At 47.1% G+C, this 14,846-nt stretch overlaps 1 protein-coding gene across 5 annotated transcripts in view; it reads right to left on the bottom strand.

Moving 5' to 3' along the window:
- The window catches only part of LOC118231574 (lysine-specific demethylase 4C-like), a 133,016-nt gene that overhangs the window by 89,598 nt on the left and 28,572 nt on the right, over positions 1–14,846 (bottom strand). For 4 of the 5 annotated variants that reach the window (XM_035425503.1, XM_035425505.1, XM_035425504.1 and 1 more), the window contains exon 8: positions 14,556–14,693. In XM_035425503.1, the coding sequence (XP_035281394.1) occupies positions 14,556–14,693 (138 nt within the window). Of the gene's footprint in view, positions 1–4,266; positions 4,345–14,555; positions 14,694–14,846 lie in introns of those variants that run through there. The other variant, XM_035425508.1, reaches the window with a different exon arrangement.

Raw genomic sequence — 14,846 nt, 5'->3', positions numbered from 1 at the left:
AGAAATGGCGGGAACGGGACGTCCTGCACCAGGAGTCCGGTGGTTTGCAAATTCCCCGTGTAACCTGGTTTGCATTACAGTCAATCGCTTGATAAATCAAAGTAGTTGAAATCATGTGCTTAAGTTCTTCCATTTTTAAACTCATTAACATAATGCAGCTTTGGGTGGTCAATTTTGAGGGAAAAAACAAAATTCCAAAAAAACCTGCTCTCCAAAGCGTAAAAAAAAAGGTAACCCATTTTCTAAAGGAAACATTTTTATTAGAAAATAAAAACATTAGTTGTCCCGACTGATTATAGGTACTAAAGTGCGAATATAAGACATGTATATCTCATGGCTCACAGCTTTCTCTAATGTGACCTTAAGAGGATACATCAATCCCTCAATAGACATTAAGGGCGTGGAATTAAGAACAATTAGCTACTTGTTAAAATTCAGGTGAAAATTCCCAAAACTGGTTTGGGAGGAATACCAAAGTCGTGTGTAAGGGGCCCCCCAGCGCGGGGTAAGGACCCCCCCGCCCCAGACGGCCCCGGGGCGATTGACAGGGAACGATTCGGTATCGGCGAACGCGGGCCGCGCGCGCGGGTGGGCGTCGGCCTCACAGAGCCCGCCGGTGGGAATCAGCCCCCCCGCTATCCCGCTATCCCGCTCTCCGTCAGAGCCCGCCCTTCAAGCCGACAGAGAGGGCAAACGCTCAGACTCCCCCGGTCGCCGCGGTGATGAATGGCGAGGGGCCGCCGGGAGGGGTGGGGGGGGCCAGGCCCATACTCTGCGCCGCAGATAAACGCGTGCTTAAAGGGTTTAAACAATTCTATTCCGCTAATAAAGATGTCTATCATCCACAAATAAATAAATCCCTCCCCCCCCCCCCCCGACGCAGCGAGCAAAGGAATGACGCGTCGCGAATCAATCACGACGCACGCCGCGGCACCTGACCGGGCTGTCACGATAACGCTTCAGAGGGGGAACATTACCGCATAAAATTGTCTAATGAAATCTCGAAAAAAAAAAAATAATAAAAAAAAATCTGAAAAAGGTAACAGGTAATAACACGAGGACGATAAACAGAAAAAAATAACATTAGAGATAAGCAATCTAAAGAAATAAAAAAAGTGGAAAGACGCATTGATTTGAGTTCTCGTGTCGGAATGGAGGCTTTCATGACTTGTTTATGATGCATACGGCCGTATTTCTTCAGAGCGCACACTAAAACAAACCGGTTTATTACAGAAGTTTAACAAACTGAACTTGAATGCTCTCACACAGAATGAGATGTGTGAGATATACAGTACGCACGTGGAAGTCTGCGGAAGGTGTTAGGACAACCAAACAAGGAAAGGGTGAACTTGCATAAAGTGCAGAGCAAGGAACAGGAACTGTCTCGCTCGAAGCCCCGCGATTCACCCCCCCCTCCTCACCCCCTTCATCTCCAACACAACCGAGGCGAACTTGGCGACGCAGCCCCAGTGACATCACTGGCACGCTGTGCATTCTGGGCTCAGAGGGGGCTCAGGATCTGCTGGAGGCCCAGGCTGCCTTCAGCGAGCACCAAGTCCGCTAAACTGCAAAACTCACCACTCCACATGCGGTAAGGACAGCCCTAAATTCTCGTTTTTGGTATAAAAAGAGCCCAACTCAGTGTAAGGAGCGGGGGGGGGAAGGCGGGCGAAGGTGAGCCGGTGCTCGGTCCTTCCATGGGAAGCCGCGGCGTGGTGTGGACTGGCAGACGCTGTGATCGTATTGGCAGAGGCGGGAATCGCCTGAGGTCAGCGGAAAGGGCGAGCGGGGGCGGCGGCGGGAGAGAGAAAGTGATGACGAGCGCAAAGCCGTGCCCTTGGCGGGAAAGTCGGGCCCCGCTCTAACGGACGGCCGCGCTCAGCGGGAGGACGAGCCTCCCCGGCCCCTCCTCTTCCCCTCTCTCATCAAACACTCAGCCCCGCCCCTCACCTTCTGCTTTCAAACACTCAGCCCCTCCCCTTCCCCTCTCTCATCAAACACTCAGCCCCGCCCCTCACCCTCTGCGATCAAACACTCAGCCCCGCTCCTTCTCTCTCATCAAACACTCAACCCCGCCCCTTCTCTCTCATCAAACACTCAGCCCCGCCCCTCCACTCATTAAACTTAGCCCTGCCCCCTCATTGCTCATTTTCTCTCATTAAACATTCGGCTACACCCCCTTCCCTGTCACCTTACACTCAGCCCCACCCCTTCTCTCTCATCATAAATGCACCCCCGCCCCTTCCATGCTCTTATGTCCAGCCCCGCCCCCTCCTCTCTCCTCATACCCTCAGCCCCGCCCCCTCCCCTCCCACTCCCACCCCACACAGCACCCACTCCAGCCATTTCTGTCCCTCAGAGGCGGGCCCTCAGTCTGACACGCATCCCAATCCGCTCCTCTTATTTCTCTTCCTTCTGTGTTCACATCATTATTATGGAGGAAAAGGTTGCCCATTTTCTCCAAGTACCTGCTCGCTCAGTAAGAGATATGATTTGATTCCCGAAAATGTCAAGGAACCCAGCATGGGTTAGATTACTTCCATTAAGACAGCAGAGTAAACTAGCGACAGGCCCGGGGAACAGGCCTGGGGAACAGGCACGTAACGCCGTTTCCTTAGCACGGTCTATAGATGCACCAGGGGAAGGGAATTTGAAATGGAAATAGATTCTTTATCCGCTGTCACAAAATATGAGAATCATTAAAGCGGAAAAAAAAAAATCAAAACAAATACGCACATGTGCGTGGGGAAAACATCCTATTTTAAGCTCGACGTGAAATTTGGATGTGCTTTTTTCCCCCAAAAGTATTTGTTATTTATATTCTGAAAAAAAAGAAAAGGCTTACAGGAACAAAAAAGCAAGATGAACAAAAATGACAAATTCAGACGAGTTCAAAACATGGTTCATAAGCTGCATTTCGAAATGCATGAAGAAGACTTGAAAAAAGGTAAAGTCCACTGTTCAATCAGCTGTTAGTTGAGAAAGAATATGGACCTCATCACTAACCACCTCATACTGTAAAATATCACTTTCAAAAAATCTTCAGCACAGCAAAAGGAGGAAAATAATTGAAATCTCCATCTTCCCGACTAAGTGACCATTTGACCTCAGCATCTTCATACTTGTAAATATTCTGGATGGGAGACCCGACTGGGAGGCCCATACGACCATCTCTTTCACTTGACATATCGTCTAATTACATAAACTGTCTGCGTACGAGTGTGTTTATAGCTCCATTTCAATTTAATTATCCGGAAAAACGAATATTGTCCAACTCATATATTTCCAACGCAATCAGTTACATGTATATATGTGAAAATTGAATATGCCTTCAAATATAATTATACATATGCACAGAATGAAATAAGATCCATAATGCCTTAAGCAGCTTCCATGAAAGGTTTCACATAAGCAGGGTTGGATCCTAAGAGGTGTTGCCTGTTGAGTGTAACTGCCTACAGAGAGGCTAAAATAACCACATTTTTAACTCTATACTTCATAACACACTGATGATACCTGTATACAGTACAGTGGTAATTATAACTAAAAATAGAATAAAAAATGCGCAGGTATGATGGTCACAAATTCTACATCCATGGCATAGACACATGGGTACAAACCTACAACTGAAAATATAATGTCTAAACTCCATGTCTCCCCAGACATTATCATTGTAACTGCAAAATAATTTAATCTCTCTAAAACAGAAGGATCATAAAATATAAAGCATTTGGAATTATAGATATAATCAGGACAATTCTGCTGTTCTTATGGTCAATACAATTATGTTAGTTTGTTACTTTACTAAAAATAAATTTAAAAAATAGCCAAATTGCATAAGGGGAAGGTGTGAGGAGTTGTCACGAGTCACTGCATTAATAAAAAGTAATATCTACAGACAATAAAAGAGAACGCTTTAAAAACATTTTCTGCCTGCCGTCCTGGATAACACCACCACGACAAAGAACAATACTCATTATCTTTCATTTTATTGAACTTTATTAGAGCTTCTTCCGTAGCGTACAGGATATTAAATCCTAAAAGAGACTGATTAGATTGTCTATATAGTCAGCAAACCACTAAATGGGATCAAAAGGAATATTTCATTTTTATACAAGTTCAATTCCACCATGTGACGGCTCACATTTTACTGCCACATCATATCACTTCATCAGTAATGTTCATCAATAACGCTTGAGCCCATTAGCCAGAATAACACAATCTGGTTTATCATCACCATTATAATTATCATTTCACAGCACAGATTTACTGTCGCGTTCTTCATTTCAGCTCGTGAGAAATGCGGCTGGGGTTTGCTGTGGGTTCACTGCTCTTACACAGCAGCTGTGAAGAAAAATGCAGAACTTTGGCTAGGTTCTGAGGCAGCGTTACGTGCACAGGTTGGCAGAGGAACAGCAGATTTGGGGTTCCTGGAAACCCCCACCTTTCGCATTGTTTGAGCACGCTCATGCTACGTCGTCCATTTTATGAGTCAGTAAACATGGGGAAGCCAGACTGCGGAGCAGAGCTGGAGAGGAACAGAGGTTCATCTGAGCAGCACAATTAAAGGTTGCGATGCAGCGGTGCATGGCTGCTGCACAATTACTTGGAATTAACCACCCAGATAATCTCAGACATCGCTCACTGGCATTATAACTTCAGTCTTGTGTGCCGTGCGTGTTGTAGCAGCAGGAGTGTAAGCCTGGCGTTGTGTGCGAATGTGGGGGGGGGGGGGGGGGGGGGGGGGGGGTTGCACATGGCACTACCACCTTTACCAATACCAGTACAACCATTACCAAAACCATACTTACCATTACTAATACAGCTACTGCCACTATCAATACCACTCCGACCATTACTAATACCACTCCTACCATTACCAATACCACCACCACCCTTACCATTACTAATACAACTCCTACCATTAAGAAGACGATGGTGACAAAGAAGAAGAAGAAACTAAGGAAACTGTGCTGTCCTCGTTTAGGACTTGCAGTCTCCTTCAAGTCAGTCCTAGAGAGACCACCTCTCCATTTCCTTTCTGTTCTCAGCAAATTCATTTTAATTACAGTTTGTGAACATCGCTGCTAGAAGACATGCATTTTAATTTAATCTAATTACCTCAAAAGGAGGACTCTATCCATTACTGTCACTGCCTAATGACAGATCATTGAAGGAAACTGTGCAATTCAGTTAAAGACCAAAGAGTAAGGATACACTTACCAGCTTTTTTATTTGGTTAAATTAATGGCTGCTTGTTTTCAACTGATAAATAATGTGGGTAATAATGAATGACAGCTAGGAAGAACACACTTGAGACAAAATCTCACATGAAATATCATTCTCATAATGTGCTAAATTCCAATATTCACACTCTAACTCAGGCAAGTCTAATTACTAATTATTATTTCAAGGCAGGGTCTTTAACGAGGACATCAACAAAAAATGGTGGCATTATAACTGAAGGCCATAATGGGAGTAGAAATATAATCACAGACCGCTTCACGTGGGTGATGTCGCCACGGAAACACTATGCAAAAATCATATTCTAAATTCTTACAGCCGGATGATGTGAATTTATGGGGGGAAAAATAAGACAGAAAAGCAAAATTAAATCTAAAGATTGTATGGTTCTCTCTCTCTCTCTCTCTCTCTCTCTCTCTCTCTCTTGATATCAGTTCCTTTAAATTGAAAATCCTTTTAAGGCAGGAAAGGCAGAAATCGTGCCGCGGTTTTCAGAACCCCAAACACTGCGTCAAACTTTTCGGATGAGAAACTTATTGGCTGAGAAAACTTATTAAAATACGAACGCATTTTTTCTCCAAGGCAAAAGCGTTCCAGCTTAACGTCTTCAGGAACAGCGATATCAGGGGGACAACAAACATTAAAAGCGATATTTCAATTCCCTCGTCGGCTCTCGCATTTAAATGCTGACGCTCTTTAAGCCAGTTTATTTTGCTCAGTAAAGTAAATGCGCAGTTTTTTGTTTTTTTTAATGTGGGAATAAAAACGATATTTTCCTAAATGAAATCACGGGCCAGTTATTTCAGCAACAGACCTGAAATAGAGGGGTGAGGAAAATGGAAAATGCACGTTTTGGGGATGGAGAACCACAGAAAAATGGAACAAACCAGAACACGGTCAGAAAGAATAACTTGAGAAACAGTCCTTTCTTTCTTTAAAAAAAGAAAAAGAATGCTCAATTCCGTGGTGGCGCCACCTATGGGCGGCGGCCCCACAGGACGGGCCGTAACGGGCTGTACACTGCTGCCAGTGAGGGAGTCAGTCAGCAGATTCACTCTCATTCAGACATGGAGCACAACAGCGCCCCCTGTGGTGGATCAGGCAGGTGCAGGCCAGGGCACGTGAGGGGTGCGCCTTCAACGCAGTGACAGTGCAGCTAAGCTGCAGAGTGAAAAGAGGGGGGCGGCTGGCATCACTGTCCTCGGGGGGGACCTTACGTACCCCCCCCCCATCCCAAATTGACAAAGGACCTTGCAGTGCTGAAAAAGCCTATAAGCACAAACTGAGTGCTCCAAATAGGGTAAATACCTCCACAGTATACATTGAATCATCATCAGCCCAAAGTGAAATTTCATGCTGACAGTGAGTTTTTCATGCACTATGCATTTGACATTGTTCATGTGTATCAAGATTATGTAATTTATTGAAAAGCAGAATTTCTTTTCAAGCAGTTACATAATTCCTATAGGAATACCGGGTATAAACAGTAACCTCACACTGGAAATAAAGGTTTCTCTTGTTCGTTTTTTTTTTTTTTTTTTTTGCATTCTCGCGATCACTAAATAATTAAATGTCACCTGAGAGAAATGCACCGGCCCCGTTACGGGTTCCGAAAAAGCCATAAAAATGTGCGAGGGGGCATTAATACGCCATCCCGCGCGCGCCAGAATGCTGAGAAAGTTTGGAAGTGCATAAATATGAAAAGGCAACAGTGGGGAGAACACCTTCAGATGTGACCCCAAACAGTCAGGCAGAAAAGGCAAATTTTCATTTTCCGGGCTGTCGGCTTTCTGATACGGAGCAAATGAACGCGGCGGCAAACAAATCTATCAAATCCTGCATCAAAACAACCCCGCTGTATCTGGGTGACCGAGGGGATGCAGGCGGGGGGTGGGGGGGGCGGGGGATGGGGCGCAGGGGGAGGGATGGGGGGCGGTGTCACACTGGTAGTCTGTTCCTTTCTTCCACCCTGCTGACTGTGAAAACCTCCTGGAGTGAGAGCACTTCCACTGCAGGCAGGGGGGAGGGGGGGCTAATTGCAGACTTATGACCAGAGGAGGTAAATTAATGGCAGAGAACACCCCCATCACCCCACCCGACCCCACCCCCCCCCCCCCCACTGTTCACCTCCAGAGTAAGCCACATGCAGAGTGTTTTATCGATCCGGGGGCTGGACCAGGAGGGGTGAGAGAAGCAGAGAAGACAGAGGATTGGAAGAATTTTGTGATTGACATGGTGATGGACCAATCAAGCTCAAATGTTTTAGAGAAACAGGGGGGTTGCATGTGAAAGAGCGAGAGGGCTCATGAGACGGGCTGTGGGGGGGGGGGGGGGGGGTCGACGTTCTGCGATCAGCGCACGACACCGTGCAAACTTCGGAAGCGGAAACATCCCAACGACGCGTCTTCCCCCCCGTTTATTTTCCTCCCCAGCGCTGATGACTAGCGATCAGGCGCTGGCCCCCGCGTGCGAGAACGCTCGACCCACAACACCCCGCTTCAAAAAGCCGCCTTTTTTCCCGCTCTGCGATCCCGTCTGCAGGGTCAGGCACAAGGCGCGGGCGCTAAGGAGGGGGCGGGGCTTGGAGAAAGGTCAACGGAAATCATCACAGCAGAAGCACCATCACACAGACACAGGTCACAGCTTCCGTATGCGAAGGGATATACATGACAGTTCAGTTCGGTGAGCATCGCGTACGGGAGAGAGTGCGGAGCGCGACAGAGAAAAAAAAGTTGAAAATGTCAATTTCATGCTGCTTAGATTTTGATTAAGGGCCTAATGGACACCTGCCTGAAACCTAACACTTTAATCACTGTCATTTCAACCCTTCTTCATCCGGGCTCACTGGAGCCTACACCATATCTACCATGAAAGCAATTAAGGAAATGTGCGATCGGAGGAATCTGGGAAACGGGTCTAGCGTGAAGCTCACCTTGCCTGACCTCAAAGTCAAAATCATCGCTTTGACAAATGTGCTTACGGTACCGTCAACCAACAGACACCAAAATAAAAACGCTTGCAGAAGTCATTCGAACCATCATACGCGGTAGATCACTGCGATCAAAGACACACATTTACTGCAACGCGGGTAAGATTACCTGGTTTGTGCTAGAAGAGGGGGGCGGGGGGGGGTCTTTGAACCAATCACGCTAAAGATGGGCGGAGTTTACAACACCATGGAAACCGAGAGGTTAAGAGTCTGAGATGAAGGGGGAGGTCTAAACTGTGAGGACAGAGTTCCTGTAGCAGATGATTACTGTTCATCGTCCTCTTTCAGCTCGTCTACTCTAGTCTGAAAACGATACTGTCTCCACCGTTTCAGGCCGCAGACAAATCCGATTTGTCCCCGAAATCCCGCACTTTAACTGCCTGAGTTAATTTTGTCAGAACCACCTAGGAGACCCTTATTTTTTATTTATTTTTTTATTAGTATTACTTCTGCTTTACAGCTGTCATAAAACTCAGGACTTTCAGGCTGCCCTGCCGAACGTTGTAAAGGCAGAAACAGCCGCAGCCACATTTTCAATTAGCCTGCTAGGTCAAACATGGCAAATATTGGCCTTTAATCGGCTAAGGCATCTAGGGAGCGCAGTTTTCTTTTCTTTTCTTTTTTTACTCCCCACTTTTCTGCTTCTGCTCCATTGGCGGAAGGACGTTACCGAACACTGAAGCAGCACAGAAAGCGGGGCGTGTTCTGCAAACATTTACGTTTGTCCACCACGCAATGTGAATATCTTTACCGCGCGATGCAGCTACTGCTAACTAGCCAACAGCTCAATATGGCAGTATGTGTCGAATCATTCGCTTTTTGGAAAGCCAGCACAGCATGTAAACCTGGTCAAATCCCTATCACTGAATAACAGACACTTCCATAATCTGTCATTGCATAGTATGCTGCGTATCGTCTAATTTCAGTCGCTCCTTAGAGCATACACCATAATGCAAAGAATTGCAGCAGTCCCACACACACTGTTTATGGAAGCAGTTAACTGTGTACAATGTACATCATATTCATAATCTTAGGGTTCACGAGACCTCACTGACCTATCTCAACCTAGCATGCAAACATAATTAATAATTAAATTCAACTCAACTTTATTGTCCCCTTCTTTGCCTCACAGACTCAACACACATTAAAATAAAAAGCGGCATCAGGAGGGTGAAGAAGGAACGCCTGCAGGAAACGGGCCTTTTCGATTGTTCCGGTGTCACACACAGCGCCCGTACCCTGAATGACGCCATTGGCTACAACGGGCAAACTCACTGATGGAAACCACGGCGATTTCCTGGCTCTGACTCATCGGTTTAAAAGCAGAGGAGCGCAGAGGTGTGGAGCGTTTTTGCGAGCTGCAGGCCAGGCGTCATGACTCAGCGTCACTCAGTCCGGCGTTGTGAACCCGCGTGCACGCTGTTCCCCCACACCCACAGTCTAGTGACCCCACATAAACTGTGCAGGCATGCACAGTCTACTGAATCCATGTAAACTGTGCTCACACACAGTCTATCGAACCTGTGTACGTCTGTGATCGCACACAGTCTACTGAACACATGTATGCTGTGCTCGCAAACACAGTCTACTGTACACATGTATGCTGTGCTCGCATACACAGTGTACTTTACTGAACACACGCATGCCGTGCTCGCACACACAGTCTACTGTACACACGTATGCTGTGCTCAAATACACAGTCTACTGAACATATGTACGCTGTGCTCGCATACACAGTCTACTTTACTGAACACACGCATGCTGTGCTCAGACGCACAGTCTACTGTACTGAACACACGTACGCTGTGCTCAGACGCACAGTCCACTGTACTGAACACACGTACGCTGTGCTCAGGTGCACAGGAGAGCTAAGCAGGCTCCTCGTGCTGTTATTTATCATTAGACTCATCCAAATTGCACCTGCTCTTCCACATATGGTCATCCTGGCAGCGGCGCCTGGGAGGCCTCGCGGCACCAATCGCTCTCCGAAGCGGAACCGCGCACGCGGGCCCCGCCGCCGCAGATTAGTCACGGCGGCCCGGGGAAGATCGCCGTGCCAACCGCTGACATCAGAGCGGAGGCGGGGAGGCGGATAGAAACGGGCCGGGGGGTATCCTCCAACACCACGGCGCATGGAGAGGGCGCCTCCTGCTGGATACCGCGGCGGAGGAGACGCGGGCCTTTGGCAGGAGCCTCGGCCCTGGAGACCGCGGTGCGTGGAGAGGGCGCCTCCTGCTGGACACCGTGGCAGTGGAGATGCTGGCCTGCAGCGGGGCCTCGGCCCCATGGCGACCACGGTGTCCGTACAGACAGCAGTAGCGAGGTCCACCTCTCCCCCCTGGCCCATCTTGGTAAGCTGTTAAGTTCAAAGCACATTGATCTCCCACGCCTCCCCTCCCACTTCAGGCAGTAAAGCGGACCGCACGCTAAGGCTTTAAGATGCCCGCATGGCAGCCAGAGCCCGGGTCACCCGCTCCCGCTCTGTTTTTAGCTCTGGCGCCCATTCACAGGGTACGTCTGCTGCATTCAACAATGTCTCCAGGGCAACGGGCGCTAGTGCTAGTTTGAGGAAACTTAAGCCACCTGTTGTGTAGCTGCTGCAGTAGCCTACAGCTAACGACCAGCCGTGTGCATGAATCATACTTTAACTTTACGCTCTGAAAAGTTACCTCGCTCGGAGGCGATTTAGGGCAAAATGTTCACTGCGTAGTGCTCTGTCCACTAATGAACGCCTGTGATTCATTTTACTGCTGCAAATCTTTACAATACGGGACTCTCCAGTTGCAGCTGCTATCATATGTGGTGTGTTGTTTTTATGAAATGCATCATAAGTTGAAGAGAGTTCACCTTAAAATGAAGGTAATTTATTCACTTTCTCACAACAGATACACTTTTGTTTTACTCAGTAATGATAGTTCTCTATGACATATTGTTTTCAGATTTTATAAGCCCATTCTAAAAGGAATGAAAGATCCACCAAAGGTTCTGCTTCAAAATCTCTTTGAAAAGCCAAAAAATAAAAATAAAAAATAACCATAAAATATAACCATAAATTATGTTGTTTTCATGAGAAACTAGGTTGGCAAAGGAGTCACATTTATGAAAAAGAAAATGAGTCACAATCATTTTTATGGGGAGCTATCCCTTGTAAACTTGTCAAGGTGACTGACATGTTATACGCCAGTTTTGGTTCTTACAAATTTAGAAAAAAAAACCTTAAATATTTGAACATTCTGATGGATAGAGAAGTTAAACTCTAGGGTAGTATCAACAAATGCATAAAAACCCAGGGAAAGAAAAAGATCGGTTATTTACAAATCTTTCTGCGTTACAGTGGACAGTGAGGTTCCAGACTCTGTAGCAGTGTGAAATGCCTGAATGACTGGTGGGCAGTTTTAAAATTATTCTTAAATGAGTTATTCTTTTAGGCTCTACATTTCCCCCAATTTGTGCTAGGTGTGTGTGTGTGGTTAAAACGCCAAGCGATGAAATAAACACACAAACAGCATGAGCTCTTGAAGGCTTCACCAAATACCCAGAATGCCATTTAAAAAGGTTCATTTAAAAGACTCATTGTGACTTTATGGAGGCTCCTGAGCGATGCAAGTCACATAAACGATGTCAGAAAGTGTCCGATGTAATGGGTAACCACCGCCTAAATCCTCAGAGTCTGACTGGAATGGTGTTTCGATGCTTGCGCCAAGCTGTTCCTCAACGTAAAGTCAAACCAAAAAGCAAAAAAAAGGTTAAAACAACCGTAAAACTCCAGTAGTGACTAATCTGAAAGAATAATACCCGATAAACGTATTTATTCATTAAAAGATCCCTTTTGTTTGTTCACGTGGGGTTGTTCTTCCTGGCTGTTGAGCACCAATCTGTTCCCCTTTATAAGAGTGTGGCTGAAGAATGTCAGGTGTTTCTTTTATTTCAGATGACCGCATTACTGCACGGTACAGTCCGACGTCGCAATGCAAACTGATTTAGAGTTACCAGAAGTGTACTGTCTTGTTTCAAACCACAAACACCAAAATATTCTTCATTGTCTACAAAAACTGTCCGAGCCAGTCTAAAACATTTAAACTGAAACAACATCAAAAAATGAACTCAAGAAAGTGAAATATCCCTTAAGCCAGGGATCCCAAACTCAAATCCAGGAGGGCCGCTGTGTCTGTTGGTTTCTGATGTGTTCCTGCTCTTAAGTGCTTAATTGAAGACGCTGATTGGCTAAAGAGTCTGTACACACCCTGTTTCAAAGGCCTAAATTGGCACGAAAGGAAAATCACAAAAGCCAGGAGAGACAGCGGCCCTGGAGTTTGGGACCCTTGCTGTAAGCGCAGAGCCCCGCGGCCGGCAGACTAGCGCGGGACGCTCTTCAGAAGCCCCTTATCGCACTCCCCTCCCGCTAGCGCCGGCGCGGCCCGCGCCAAAAGAGACAGAAAAACAAAAACAAAAAACCAGCCCGTCAGAAATCCGGTCGCAACTGCAGTTATCTCCAAACGGGGGTACTCAGCGCCAAAACGGGGGAGAGGGACAAAAGGACGGGGTCCCCCGGGGGGGCGGGCGGGATTAAAGACGGGCGTGTGCGTGCGCGGCCAGGGGCCCCTTGAGGGCCCCGCGAGGGCCCCGTTTGTTTCCGCCGTTCGTCCAGACAAAGCGGCGTCTGAATCTCGGCCAGCCAGGTGGGTTTAGAGAATTACCGACAGAAAAAAGCCGCCAGAGAAAGAAGCTGGCAAAGGAAAGCCAACAGCTGCCGCCGAGAGAGAGAGAGAGAGAGAGAGAGACAGAGAGAGGAAACGAGGCTCGACTGAAAGAACAGAACGCGGCGGAGAAGGAGGAAGACTCGCGGCCTTTCCCACCATCCACCACGGGACAACAAAACGGAGAGACGAAGCCGTTTGGGGACAAGGAAGTAAAACAAACGTCTAATGGATCAGCTGCTTCACCCGCATCCCTTCTCTGATTGGCCGCCTGTACCTGGGGAATCTATGCCATGCCCCCCCCCCCCCCCCCCCCAACCATGCAGTCACGCATTCACTGGCCTGGAGCAGGACTGTCACTGTGACAAGCAGAACTGAAGCATTTCTTTTATAATAAACCACACCAAGGGACATTAAAGCATAACAATACACAATGACCATCAAGGTCTGCCATTTACCTGCAATCTAGAGAGCACCAGCACTGCCTCTACATGCATGCAGTTGTCCAATGACGGAGCACTTAAGAACATAAGAACACATCAGGAGCATCTAGGCTACGCATGACCACAGAGCATCCAGTAGTAAATCAAGCCAGGACATCCACACCCACTGGTTTCCACTTCGACAACTCTTGCTCTCTGTATCTGTTTATCAGTTTGTCTTTTAGTCTGTGTTCTTTTAATTTTCTCCTTTATTACTGTTTATCATGATGGCCTGAAACCATTCAATGAACACAGATCCAAGCGCACACACACGCACGCACACACACACACACACACACACACACACACACACACACGCACAGGCTCATCAACACTGCTCTGAAGAGACATCCGGCAGGCTCAGAAATAATAACGAACAGAGAACCCATCTGTCACACGTTCGATAATTTACCTTGACTTTAATCAGAACTGGGGGCGGCAAGGGGAGTGGGGGGGGGGGGGGGGGGGGGCGCGGGCGCTGTCGCTTGCCCCCAAATGAGGTGGCAGCTCAGGTTCAAGGCTTATTGAGTATGTAAAGACCGGGCTAGGCACGCGGGCGAGCGACAGGGACGCGTGTGGCCTGTGAGAGCCGGTGTGATGCACAGTACGGCTGAACCACACCACGCCACGCCACCCGCTGAAAGTGCAGAACAGCTCCGCTCATTTAGACGCAAGAGCCCCCACCCCCCAGTCACAGGGTTTCTGTGTGCGGCAGGAATGCAGATCCAGCAGTGTTCTGGGTCCCATTTCACATTCAGTGGCGCTAATACATGTGTAATTACACAGTAATTACAGAGGTAACTAATGTAACTACACTGGACATATATTGTATTTTACTTACACATGCAAAACATCTGTTTTGTAACATTTGGAATTAACAGGTCTATATAATCGTGAGGAAAAGGACAAATTACATTTGTAACCTTGGAAAAACGTAATGTTTTGACTGCAGTACAGACAACAACTGAAATATAGTTGTGCCATTGTAATTACAATGTAATCACGAGCATGCACACAGTACTTTGTACTGTAGTTCCAGAGTAAACAAGTAAATACTATGACCAGATAAGGTAAAGTGGGACCGCGTACTGCTTTCCCAAACCGGTGTGAACCGGAGTGACTCTGTCCAGCCGGTACGCTCACCTGCTTGGCGACTTTCCCGTAATCGATCCACCGGATGCTGGCGAAGTTGGTGGACTCGGCGCAGTTGAAGCCGTGGTTGAATCCGGCGTGGTAGCCGTAGGGAAAGGTGATCATGAACTCACCGGCCTCCTGGGTGATCTGAAACATTAAAAACACGAAGAAGGTTTCTGAGTACAGAGGTCAAAGTTCAAACAAAAACAGCCCACAAACAGGAAAAAAGAAAAAATAATTTAAAAAAAAATAAATCAATCAATCAACAAATGGTATCATCTTTCATTTCACTCTGGAATT

This window comes from Anguilla anguilla, chromosome 7 (assembly GCF_013347855.1).
Source record: "Anguilla anguilla isolate fAngAng1 chromosome 7, fAngAng1.pri, whole genome shotgun sequence".
NCBI lineage: Eukaryota > Metazoa > Chordata > Actinopteri > Anguilliformes > Anguillidae > Anguilla > Anguilla anguilla.
This window is presented reverse-complemented; position numbering and strand designations above follow the sequence as displayed.